Source organism: Echinops telfairi, unplaced genomic scaffold (assembly GCF_000313985.2).
Source record: "Echinops telfairi isolate 266 unplaced genomic scaffold, ASM31398v2 ScPeMD7_53;HRSCAF=182, whole genome shotgun sequence".
NCBI lineage: Eukaryota > Metazoa > Chordata > Mammalia > Afrosoricida > Tenrecidae > Echinops > Echinops telfairi.
In genome coordinates, this window is record NW_022103951.1 from 9,667,837 (window position 1) to 9,681,262 (window position 13,426).

At 38.6% G+C, this 13,426-nt stretch overlaps 1 protein-coding gene across 1 annotated transcript in view; it reads right to left on the reverse strand.

Annotated features, from left to right (window-relative positions):
• Positions 1-13,426, reverse strand: part of CDKL5 (cyclin dependent kinase like 5) — a 194,305-nt gene that overhangs the window by 69,350 nt on the left and 111,529 nt on the right. Inside the window, exon 4 of the mRNA XM_004709935.2 lies at positions 3,349-3,394. Coding sequence (XP_004709992.1) covers positions 3,349-3,394 — 46 coding nt within the window. The remainder of the gene's footprint in view (positions 1-3,348; positions 3,395-13,426) is intronic.

Here is a 13,426-nt window from a genome sequence, read left to right on the forward strand (position 1 = left end):
CCATCAGAGAGAGGACTTAATTAGCTTGACAATGGGTCAGACTAAGTTCACTTTGTACTTTAGTTTAACAATGTTTTTATAGGATTATTTCATTATCTTCACAAAGATTTCTAAACACTGGATTTAGGAAAATTACTACCATCTAGCAAGAGAATAATTTCACAGAGTAACTAATCAAAGGGGTTAATGAGAGTCACCATTTTCATGAAACTCTTTATTATAATCAGCCCAACTAGACTCTAAGATGAAAAACTGACAAAGTTAAATAGTTTTTATGGGAATACATTCTAACCTGTACTTGATTATCCAGGTACACGTCACACTCCAAGTGGATTGTTCACCACAGCCATTCTCTTTCTTGGTATTAAACAAAAGACTGCCTTGGCAGGAAAGAGGGTAAAGACGGGAAAGAGAACACTAGACTTTCTAGAGAGAACCGAAAACAGGGAAATGTATCTACAATACAATTGGAACTACAAAGGTATGGGCTTTATCTTCGCAGTATAACCCAGATTGCTTTGGAAGTATACCTTTAAACACATGCTAAAACGGTGCAGGGAGCCCTGGGGATGCAAAATTTAAGTGTTCGGCTATCAACCAAGAGGTCAGTGGTGCAAACCCATTAGAGAAGACGAAGCAGTCGGCTTCCATCAAAATTACAGCCTAGAAAACCCTTTAAAGCAAGTCCACTCTTTCTAAAGGGTTAGGATTGACTTGAAGACAACACGTTTGTTTTACTTTTTAACAAAGGGGTACTAGACCAAGGTGGGTGATGATGTCCTGTGCTTGTATTGGTTTAGCAGAAATGAGGGAAGAGATGAGGCTAGATCTGGTTAATATTTTGTAGGTTAAATGGAGTAAGGGCAGATTATGTCTGCTATAATATCTAAGCCATTCCTTTCCTCTCTAATGCCATAGCTAGAAACAATCTCTCTTCCCTCAAAATACAATGCCTGGCTACTTTCTGCTCTCTTTTATAGTTAGTTATTTACAGGATTTCATTCTACTAATGAGCCTTAAAGCTTCTTGAAAAGTATACGCACCTGAGTTTTCATCATAGCTCCTACCTGGCTCAGGGCTCAATGAATGTTAATTTAATGGGATTAATGGCCACCCTGAGGGTCTTAGAACCTGTTGATGTCCAATCAACTCTTATTCATGGCAACCCTGTGGACAGAGTAGAACTGACAGGGTTTGCTAGGCTTATCAATCTTTATGAAGTAGACTGCCACATCTTTTTCCCTTGGAGGGGCTGATGGATTTGAAATGATTTTTTTTGGTTAGCAGTGGAGTACTTAACCATTGTGCCACTATGGCTCCTTTCAGGCCTTATAAGGTAGGGTGAAACACATCACATAAAGGAAGAGTTGGTGTACAGTGACTTGCGAAGGTGATCCACGTTTACACAATAGAAGGCTATGGTCCTTAGTTTTCAAAAAAGCTAAGGCTTACGTGGCCTAGATTTGCACTGCTTTAAAAAAAAAGTGATGGCAACGGTTATTTTTGGTGGTAGCTGATGCTTGTCTTTCAAGATGAATGCTGATGCTTGCCGGCACACCTTTCAGGATGAATGCACAGCCGGAAGTCCTTTACACATATGTGAAGGCTGTGCTTTGATCTCCCATTGCAACCACCCTTTTGAGAAAAGCACCATTTTGTTTCTTGGCCACCTGTGGTCAGTCCAAACTCATTGCTTAAAAAGCTCATTTCCAATGGTCTCAGATTGAGTTGGCCTGGGGCTACTGTTTCCTGTTAGATGACAGATAGACCATTTGAAGTCACTTTTTTTTTTAATACAAGCTTCAAGTATTTTTCTATTGCCTTCTCTGTAAAGACTGCTAAAGTTACCGGTTGATATACATGTGTTCCAGATAACCAGCACATCAAAGTTGAGCTGCGTCTAATACTAATGGATCCACCCCAGGACTATTTTGTTTGTGTTCCTTTTTAGTTATGTAATGTTTGCTAAGCCTCTGAGTTTAGGGTGATGATATTGTTCACAAACATAGAGGCTAATGACGTCTAGTACTTTGTAAATGTGTGCTGATGAAGGTAGGCTGCAGCTGCTATTGTCATACTTTTAATCAGACAAGGTTGCTGCTAGGCTGGTGCCTTTTAACCCAAGAACACTGTTTATCCAGTGGTGGACTGTGATTCCTCATTCATGTTGACAGCAATGTAATGGATCACAATAGGTATGTTTGGAAAACAAAATAGAAGAAAACTAAAACAGAGAACCTCACATTAGTAAGATCAAGTTGTTTGTACCTCTTTTGCTTCAGTTACATACAAAACATTGTGTGTATGGATACTGGGGTGAGGGCATAAAATACATTTCTGCTATGGGTCTCTAAAACAAGGTTGAAAAGAGGGAGGGTAAAGGGAGAATGGGTAGGAAAGAGGGAACCGATTGCATGGAACTGTGTGTGACCTCCTCCCTGGGGGACAGACAGCCAAAAAGTGGATGAAGGGAGACGTCGGACAGGGCAAGATATGACAAAATACCCATTTATAAACTATCAAGGGCTCATGCGGGAGGGGGGAGCAGGGAGGGAGGGGAAAAATGAGGACCTAATGTCGGGGGTTTAAATGGAGAGAAAATGTTTTGAGAAACGATGTACAAATGCGCTTTACACAATTGATGTGTGTATGGATTGGGATAACAGTTGTATGAGCCCCTAATAAAATGTTAAAAAAGAAAAAAAAAGAAAACTGGTGCATACAGCTTCTCAGAGACAATACGTGTCTTCATTATTAATTTTTCTGGATGATTAACAGTCTAGATATAACACCTAATGAATTACTGACATGCTTTGAAACTTTCTTGCTCAGCATAGGGTAATACAAAGCCTTCAAATATGGTGTTTCTTCTTGAAAAGCATTTATTCCCCACAAGAAGTTATTCAAAATAGAAAACCGTCCCCTCCATACTTTTTATCTACAGACCACCTATCTTGATCAGAATATTTCTAACTTTGACTAGGAAGCACAGATCACAGCAGCCAATTTGAAACAATTCACACAGCATTTGCTACTTGTTTAACTCCACAGAAGTAATTACTAATTTTAATAATGTTTAAAAACTGCTTAGATAGCATGCTTAGAGCAAGATTCCCAATGTTGATTATACCTGAAAATACAAGATGGATTTTCCCATATGTAATTTTACAAGATTCACACAGAAGAATGATATATAAATCAAAGCATAATAATCAATATGCTGTCTACCTGCCAAGACTGATTTAAAATGTTCAGGACAGGTAGGGTCTAACCAGCTAGATTTCATCTCTTCTAGATTCTGTTGACAAATACTAAAATACAGGACAAATAATACACATACACACATACCTTCACTGTCCTTGAATTTCTTAATCGCCACAATTTCATGTGTTTCCTGCAGAAGAGACAGAAAAAGTTATTTTTACAGTAATTTTCAGTATTTCTTGGCTCCCAAATTCTATTTCATACCCAACGCTCTCTGGAGAACACTGTCGGGGAAGGTAAGAGAGTGGGAGGCAAAGAGCAGAGGTGGTGATAAACCACGAGTTAATGCGATATGTCAATGTCTTGAAGTTAAGCAACAGTCCAGGATGACTGAGGTAAACCTTCATGCTGCCATCTAAAACCCAGGGAGACATTTTTTTTATTAAAGACTTTTATTGGGGGCTCTTACATCTCTTATCACAAGCCATACATTCACTGTGTCCAGCACATCTGCACATATGTTGCCATCATCATTTTCAAAGCATTATCTTCCCACTGGAGCCCCTGATATCTCCTATCCATTTCTTCCCCCTCCCACCCTCACAAACCCTTGATGTAAGTTATAGATTATTATTTTCATATCTTACACATTCCTCCTTCGCCCCTCACCCATTTTTCCATTGTTCACCCCCCTGGGAGGGGGTTCTAGATTGATCCTTGTGATCGATTCCCTTTCTCTTCCCCCATAGGGAGACATTTTGATTGGGCTTCTAAGACCAGATAAAAGGCCTCTACAATGGAGTTGCTGGGGGCAGAACGCTTCTTTCAAGCTGCTTCTCTCCACTTCTCTTTCCTAGTGAATGTATCCACTTGTTCTCCAGCTCTTTTCTGCTGATTGTGATTTCAAGTCTGTCTCACAAACATCCCCTCAACCAAATAACAGTCACTACCTGCCCTCTGCCCCCATTCTCTCTCTTGAACTAACAGAAATAGTTGGTGAGCAGAATCCTATTTTCAACTAAAACATAACTAATCTTCTTAATCATTTACTTTTTGGCTAAAGAGATGAAAATAAGAGCTGCCAAGGAAATGAAAAGGCTAGAAACTCAGGTCTGGCCTACATATAAAAGGAATCAAAACTTTGGGTAAACTAATATAAAGTCTCCAAAGCCAACATGTTTCAGGCCTGCTCTTTTTGCCTTTAAGCAGAGACAGTAGCAAATGTGTAGGAGTAAATCTTTTAATAAAACATTCCCCCTACAACAAAACAAAGACCATAAGAATAGATATAATAACAGGCAATATCCAACAGCGTATAAATCTTGACTTATTAAACAATACAATCTTTCATCCTATGTCCCTTTCAAGAGCAAGAAGTATCATGAACACAATGACAATACCAACCTTAAATGTTTCTACTTTTAATTTTCCTAATATCTTCTACAAAAAACCTTTAGGTTGGATTTTCCATAATCATTTTATATATTTTGTTCACTACTGAATCATCAATGTTGGGAAGAATAGGTCTACAAATTGATATTTAATAAATGAATGCTTCTTCTATTCGGTGTATGATAGGAAAATAATAATTTACAATTTATCAAGGGGTTATGAGGGGGTGAGTGAGAAGGTAGGGAAAAAAGAGGAACTGATACCAAGGGCTCAAATAGAAAATAAATGTTTATAAAATAATAATGGCAACATATGTGCAAATATACTTGATATGACTGATGAAGGATTATAAGAGCTGTAAGAGCCCCGAATAAAATGATTTAAAAGTAAAAATAAAATAAATGAATGTTTCAAAAGAATGGTTGAAAATTGCTATATCAATTTTGTTCTTTATTTTTTTATTTTAGGTTTCTTTACATTCTGTCCTATCTCAGCAGACATTTTTAAAGGATGGGCCATATTTAAGTTTACTCTCTGTATAGAGGACATATCCTCCTGGCCTTCCTTCAGGAGATCAAATAAATTCTTAACTGTATCTTCTTGCTGCAAAAAATCATTTTGAGAACCGGGTGTTGCTTCAAAATCTTCAAAGGAACAGTTTTTTACCTACCATGTCTTTTCATAGGGTTTCCCCTCCTCTCTTTTAACTCATTACTAGGATGGAAAGACATCCACTAAGCCTGGCATCAAAAAGGGTAGTTTGCTGCCTCAACTACCTAAACGTCAAAGACAAATTAATGTGCTCAGGTTCAAGTTAAAAACCTTTATCCTAGCAAACTTTCTTATTGGGGGTGGCCAGTGTACAGCTGGATCTCTTGGGCTGGGTTCTCTGTCACAGGCTACTTGCTGTTGACTACAGTAAACTCCAGAACACATTCTGCTCCATTATTCTGTTTGCCACATATTTCCATGGGTGTCTAAGAATCCTGAAACATAACACACTTTTCCAATTCCTAGCTGCTACTGGTTGGTTTTGAAATCGGGAAAGGTGTGCAACAGGTTTGTATCCTTTCACCATACTTATTCAAATTATATGCTGAGCAAATCATCAGAGAAGCTGGCTTATATGAAGAAGAATATGACATCAGGATTGGAGGAAGGCAATAATTAACAACCTGAGATATACAGATGAAACAACTTTGCTTGCTGATAGTGAGGACTTGAAGCACTTGCTGCTCAAGATCAAGGATTGCAGCCTTCGGTATGAAGAAGAACAAAATTCTTATAACTGGACCAATGATAAATGAAGAAAAGGTTGAAGTTATCAAGGACTTTATCTTGCTTGGATCTACGATCAATGTTCATGGAAGCACCAATCAAGAGATCAAAAGATGTATTGCATTAGGTAAACCCTACTGCTTAAGACCTCTTTAGGGCAGTGAAAACAAGGATATTACTTAAGGACTAAGATGATAGTGAGCCAAGCCATAGTATTTTCCAACACTTCTTATACATTTAAAAGTTGGACATCAAATAAGAGAATCGATGTATTTGAATTGTGCTGCTAGAGATGAATATTAAAAGTAGCATGGATTACTAAAAGGACAAACAAATTTGTATTTGAAGAAGTATAGCAAGAGTGCTCCTTAGAGGCAAGGATGTGGAGACTTTGTTCTACATACTTTGGACATGATGTCATGAGAGAAACTAGTCCCTGGAGAAGAGCATAATGTTTGGTAAAGTAGAGGGGTAGTGAAGGAGAGGAAAACCTCAAAGAGATGGATTTACACAAGAGGGGGTTCCCTCCTCTCAAACAGAAATTGTGCTGGGCAGAGCGGAGCTTCCATAGTAAGTATTTTTCCCTGCCAGGTGAGCACCAAGCAACTCCTCTGAGTTAGTGCACCAGTGGCATCACCTGGGAAGGTTCTCTCTGGTCACAGATAATTTTTTTTCGTGAAAGCAATTTCGCTCGAACATAGTTTTTTTTGTGATGGTCCATTTTGAAAGAACAGCTTGTGGTTGTGAAATTTTGCTTCCTGCTTCAGAAAAATGCCACAGAAACTGTTGTAATGTTGAACACAGCTTACAAAGACAGCCATATGGGAAAAACCTTAAGTGTATGAGTGGTTTTCTCATTTCAAAAAAGGTGAAATGTCGATTGATGAGAAACCTCACTCTGGATGCCCGTCAACTTCCCAAACGGATGAAAATTTCAACTTCTAGTGCATTTGGAGTTCACTCTACCAGGTCAGACTGATAATCAAGCTTTCTCTGTAGAGGTTCTGAAAAGATTGCCTAACAGTGTGTGACCAAAAAGGCCTGATTTGTGGCAGATGGGGGGCTGGTTTTGCCACCAGGACAATGCACCTGCTCACACAGCCATCTTAGTGCGCCAGTTTTAGGCAAAAAAAAAGCATGCCTCTCTTTCCTCACACACCTTACTCACCTGATCTCGCTCCGTTCAACTTCATTTTGTTTCTGCAAATGAAGAGGGACATAAAAGGACAGCGGTTTGATGTAGAAGAGGTGAAGAAAAAAATGAGAGAGGTGCTGTCAGCCATCCAAACATGAATTTGAAAAATGTTTACAAGAATGGAATTTCAGATTTGACAAATATATTAAGTGTAATGGAAAGTACTTTGCAGGTGATAAGGTTGTTTTGTAAAATAATTTAAACACACAGCCTTGAAAACAACGTTTCCATTTTGGGAGGGTACCCCCTCATACAGCATGGCTGCAACAATGGGCTCAGGCACAGGTACAATTGTGAGGATGGCACAAGACCAGGAAGTATTTCATTCTGTTGTGTATAGGTTGCAATTAGTTGAAACCAACGCAATGTCACCTAACAATAACAACAACAGCTACAACTTGGGGAGTTTTAGTCTCTGGAAAGATGTGGAAACACACAGGCTAGTGAACACAAGGAGAACTCTAGCTTCTGTAGGGCTAGAGGATAGTTACCACAGGGAGGTGACTGCCTGTTGTTCAGTACCTGCAGTGATCATCCAACTCTTCCCTACTCCCTATGAGCGATTGTGACCTATTCTGGTTCAGAAAGTCTAATAAATAGTATGAAGTTCAAGACTCTGCTTGTTAATCTGTTCCTGTTAATGAGACAAATTCTCCCTGAAATCTGCCAACAATCTTGATTGTCTAGTTTCTTAATTTACGGAACTACTTTTGTTCTTGATTTTAAATGTCTTTATGGGCATTTAATGTAGAGGTAGGAAGTTCTACATCAAGCTTTCTGATATTATGTCACCCTGAGATTTTGTGCATAATAGGAGTGTCGACAAAGAAGAAAAATATATGAAAAATAACTTTGAAGACTCTGATTTAAGTTTAATTTATTCACAAATACATTCCAGTGCCCCCACAACGTCTGCGACAGCATGTCACCAGCTGCAGTTAGCAAGACAGGCATAATTTTCTACTTGTTTCCATGTCATACTTTGCTTAAGCAGTGAGGTAGTTAAAAGACTAGAATTTAAAACAAAAGAGAAATAATAAATAAACCCATCGATTATAATCCTGCAATGCCATCCCTCATCCTTAATTTTACCTCAATATTAGAATTATACTGTTTTGGAGAGCTAAAAAAAAGGGTATTTATAAATGAGGTTCCTGAATTGCATTGCTATCTCCATGAGTGAACAAGCTATATCAAAGCATTTATTCACATTTCCCAGAATAAATTTCCTCAGCTGAGAAAAAAAATAAGAAAAACAAAATTTTATGAGTAGTAGCAAGTATAAATATATTTGGAGGGTTTATATTTCTTCTAATAGTCTTAATATTTACACCCCATAAAATTGCTCTGTCTCAATCACTGGATAACTAGATTTGACACAGAGACATGCAAACATGAGCTCATTTCTGTAATTGATTGTTTAACCCCTCCCCCAAGTCATTACCTTATTCCCAATATTAATCATCCCTTAAGATTTTTGCAAAGCAACTAGTTGGTATTAACTCCTAGAATTAATTAAGTTATTTTAAAATGCAGTTACATAACATGATTTAATTATGTTCTGAAGCAGTGCGAATTATTTAAGCTGACCATACAAGCTGTATGAGGAAGCAGCAAGAGTTATTGTTTATGAAGTTCTGCTCCATAATTAAAAATGCCCAACAACATTACAGAACTGAACTGAAAAAAATATTAATTTTACTCTATTCTACTCTTTGTGGATTTGAAGTCCCTAGGTGCTACAAGCAATTAACATGCTTGGCTACTAATGGAAAGGCGGGAGGTCAAAAGAAAGCCTTGATTGACTTCAGGAGAATCACCCATTGAGAAACTATGGAGCACAGTTACACTCTGGTACATGTGGGGTCGCCATGAGTTGGAATCAACTTGATACTAATGGAAAATTTCTGGATTAAAACATTCCACAGGTAACACTCTACAATTCATTCTATAATTACTCTCAGAGGAAGCCATTCCATGGGAGAAATTATTACTTCACCCAAATAGCAGAGGACACAATTGGACAATGAAGCATTTTCATCCACCTTTTATACACAATGTCCTATTTCACTGTTATCTATCTATCTTCCCGCCACCCCTCTGTCTCACACACAACACACACACACACACACACACACAGAGGCTGAGTTATGATGTCAGAAGGAAAAAAAACACTACAAATATAAAATTGACTTGAATGTGTGGACTAGATTAAAACTTTTGGGACTTTCATTTGTTTAATTGGGTATAACTCAAAATGAGAAGAAATAGCCGCAAACATCCATTAATAGTGGGAACACAATGTACCAAGTATGAATCTAGAAAAATTTGAAGCCACCAAAAAATAAACGGAACAGATAAAGATCAATATCCTATGCATTAGTGAGCTGAAATAGACTAGTATTGGCCATTCTGAAGATACAATCATATGGTTTACTAGGCCAAGCATAACAAATTCAAGAGGACTGGTGGATTCATTATCAAAAAGAACATTTCAAGATCTATCATGAAGTATAATGCTCTCTGTGATAAGGTAACATTATTCAAATTTACCTATCAACTACTAAAGCTAGTGATGAAGAAACTGAAGAATTCTGTCAATGTTTTCAGCTTGAAATTGAAGAGACATGCAATAAAAATGCACCAACAATTGTTGGTGATTGGACTTTGAAAGTTGGAAACAAAGAGGAAGGATCAGCAGCTGGGAAATCTGGCCTGAGTAACAGATATAAAGCCGAAGAAAGATCACAAGATAGAATTTTGGAAATATATTTTTTCAACAATATAAACAGCAACTATACATAACACACTATCGATAACATTGCTAAGGATGGGAAATCCAGAACAGTTCATTGTGCTCATACAGAACCTGTACACAGACCAAGAAACAGTCACTTCAACAGAACAAGGGAATACACCAAGGTTTAAAATCAGGAAAGGTGTGCATCAGGGATATAGTCTTTCACATTTATTCAATCTGTATGCTAAGCAAATCATTTGAGAAGGCAAATATTAAAAGGAACATGACATCAAGATTGAGGATGGGCTTATTTACAACATTGATATATAGATGACACAACCTTGATTGATGAAAGTAGGATTTGAAGCATTTGCTCATGAAAATGAAAGGCTTCAGCCTTCTGTATGAATTGCAACTCAATGTAGAGAAAGCAAGAATTCTTATAAATGGACCAATAAGCAATATCATGATAAATAAAAAAGATTGAAGTTTTCAAGGATTACATTTTACTTGGATCCACAATCAACACTCAAGGAAGCACCAATCAGGAAATCAAAGGGCACATTGCATTGACAAACGTGATGCCCAAGACCTCTTTAAAGTGTTGGAGAATAAGGATGTAACTTTGGGGACTATTATAGGTCTGACTCAATCCAGGGTGTTTTCAATTGCCTCAATGCATGTGTAAAGCTTAGCAATGAATAAGGAAGACTGGAGAATAATTAATGTGTTTAAATTACAAGTTGGCGAAGAATATTGGAAGTACCATGGACTGCCACAATAACAAATAAATCTGTCTTGAAAAGAAGTACAGTTAGAATGCTCCTTAAAAGCAAGGATGGTGAGACTAAGTCTCAAACAGTTTGGTCATTGTATTAGTCTGGGTATTTTGGAGAAACAAATCCACAGCAACTCATGTATAAGAGAATTTTATGTAAAGAAAGTGTGCATCGTGAAAACATCCCAACCCAATGCTGCCCAAGCCCACAAGTCCAACATTAACCCATTAACCCAACACCAGTCCACAAAGTCCTCCACCTCACAAAATAGAAGCAATGATGCCAACTGCAGGAGGAAAGCTGAGTCAGTGAACGAATAAGCATCTCAGCACTAGCAGGGGTCTCCAGACGCTGCTCCAGCACCCAGGGCTGCATTGGGATAGGTCCATGTGGCTTCTCCTTGGGGATGTCTTGTAGGAAGTCAATCTTGCAAGCTGAAGCAGGGAGCTGCTAAGGCAGCTGCACCCTGGTGCGACCATCACAAAGCAAGAGCCCCGAGAACTAGAAAGGCGAGGCTCACCACCCATTTATCCCTCCGCCTTTCAATTAGCCCCATATGTGATTATCGGCCAGGCTGGCACAATTAACTAACTCAGTCATATTGTTAGGAGAAAACAATCTCTGGCAAGGGATATAATGCTTGGCAAAATAGAGGGGTCATGAGCATGAGGAAAGCCCTTCAAGGAGATGGGTTGCAACAGTGGCTGCAACAATGGGCTCAAAAATAATGAGTGTGAGGATGGTGCAGAACCAGGAACTGTTTTGTTTTATTGTAGACACGGCCACTGTGAGTTGGAATAGACTGGATGGCACCTAACAATAACAACAATCGTTAGTGGATCAAAATGAACTGAAGGGACATTGCCTGGCAAAGTCAAAGATGTAACCATGATGAAGCAGGGTGTAAGAATTACATACTTTTAATGGGTATGCTTTATTACATGTAAGCCTGGTATTTTATATGCAAATGATACCTTAATGAAGTTGCTTTAAAATGAATTGTTTAAAGTAAATTCATCTCATACCTATAGATTAATATAAATTCTCCATCCTATGTTAATATTTGGATTAGGCAATAAAATGTTCAAAAAACAAAATGTAGCTATCAGGAATAAAAATGGAATATTTAAGAAATACTTTTCCTATGTCCTGGGGAAACTCTTTAATAAAAAGTGAACAGGTGAACTTCCAAAATAATCTTGCCCCAAATTTTAAGATCATTCATACATTACATATAGATGCCTTCAAACTACCCCATTTCCACCAAATCCTGACTATGGTATGCCAGTGAAAGAGCGACCATTTCAAAGAAGAGAAAGATGGTGACAATGTTTGCCACATTGCATTTCAGTTTAGTAGGAGTGACCAAACTGTCTATATTGTAGTTATTGTAAGGCTGTGCTATTTTATTTCATTTGACCTTATTTCACAACGAGTAAATAATCAGGAAATAAAAATTCCACTTCTGGTGATAAAGTGCTTGCAAAAAAGATTGATTAGGCATCCCCCAAAATAGCCCATCTCCAAGCTCAATCAGGCACTCATTGGACTTAAGCTATGATCAATTGTGAAAGAAAAGTACAAAATTTAAATTTAAATGCGCTAGATGTATCTGTAAAGACTATCTTGCTGTGGCAGGAATAGTAATTTATAGCACATTAAATCTGAGATGCCACGAACATGGAGCTTTTCAAGCCTCCAATTTGACTTTAGCTGGCATTCATTGGTAGCAATGAATGGTTTACAGCCTGTTTCAGGTTTTCAGATATTCCCCCTGCGTCTACCAAGATGGGAGCCCTGGTAGCACAGTGGTGAAGTGCTCAGCTGTTGAAAATGTCAACAGTGCAAACCCACCAGCTAGTCCATTGAAGAAAAGACCTGGTGATTTTCTCCCATAAAGACTGCACTCTTGGGAGCCCTATAGGGAAGTTCTAATCTGTCCTATAAGGTCACTGTATGTTGGAATCAAATCTAGGGCATCAAGGGTCTATCAAGATGGCATCTGAGTGTTCAGATGTGGGTGGTACAGTTATGTCACTTCATTGTAAGGAAGGATCTCTGTAATAAATACACAGTTTCTTGTACTATACCCTGGGACTCTTTGGTCTCGGATATATAATGTATTCTGGGCCTGGATCCCAGTCCTTTGTTGCTGATGGATCTTTTAAGGGCTGTGAACTCAGGGATTCTATGATTGTCTAGACTAGGCCTTATTTCTGGCTGTTTACCCCCTCAGGTCTAATTGGTGCTAAAAACATCTTGATTCCAGTCTCGTTTATACCTGCAAACCGTCTGCTAATTTGTTAGTGTCAACGTGTCCATTGTCTGCCCATTTTTACCAACAGGCTCACTGGCCTTCAACTCATCCATCAGGGGTGTGTGATAACTATGGCATGCCTTAGGAGCCACTCACAAACTGAAGCATCTCAGGAATCCACTCTTTACCTAACCACACTGTGTCACATTTCTACTCTACCCTCCCTGCTTTCATCTCGATGAGACAACCCTGCCAAGAAGTTCCTCCTTTGAGTGTCAAGAGGGGAATGAGGCATACGATTCTTTCGCTTTTGCCTTTATCCTCAACCTACCATCTCCATTCACCAGCCAGTATTGCAACTCCTCTGGTGGGGTGGGAGGTAAGAGAGATTAAGCGGCCATCTAGCTCAGAAGCAACAAAGCCTACATGGAAGAAGCACACGAGCCTGTGTGATCACAAGGTGCCGAAGGGATCAGTTATCAGGCATAAAAGAACAAAAAATCATATCATTGTGTGCTCACCTCCATGATACGATCTCTGAAGACAAATAGCTGCATAAGCAAATGTGGTGAAGAAAGCTG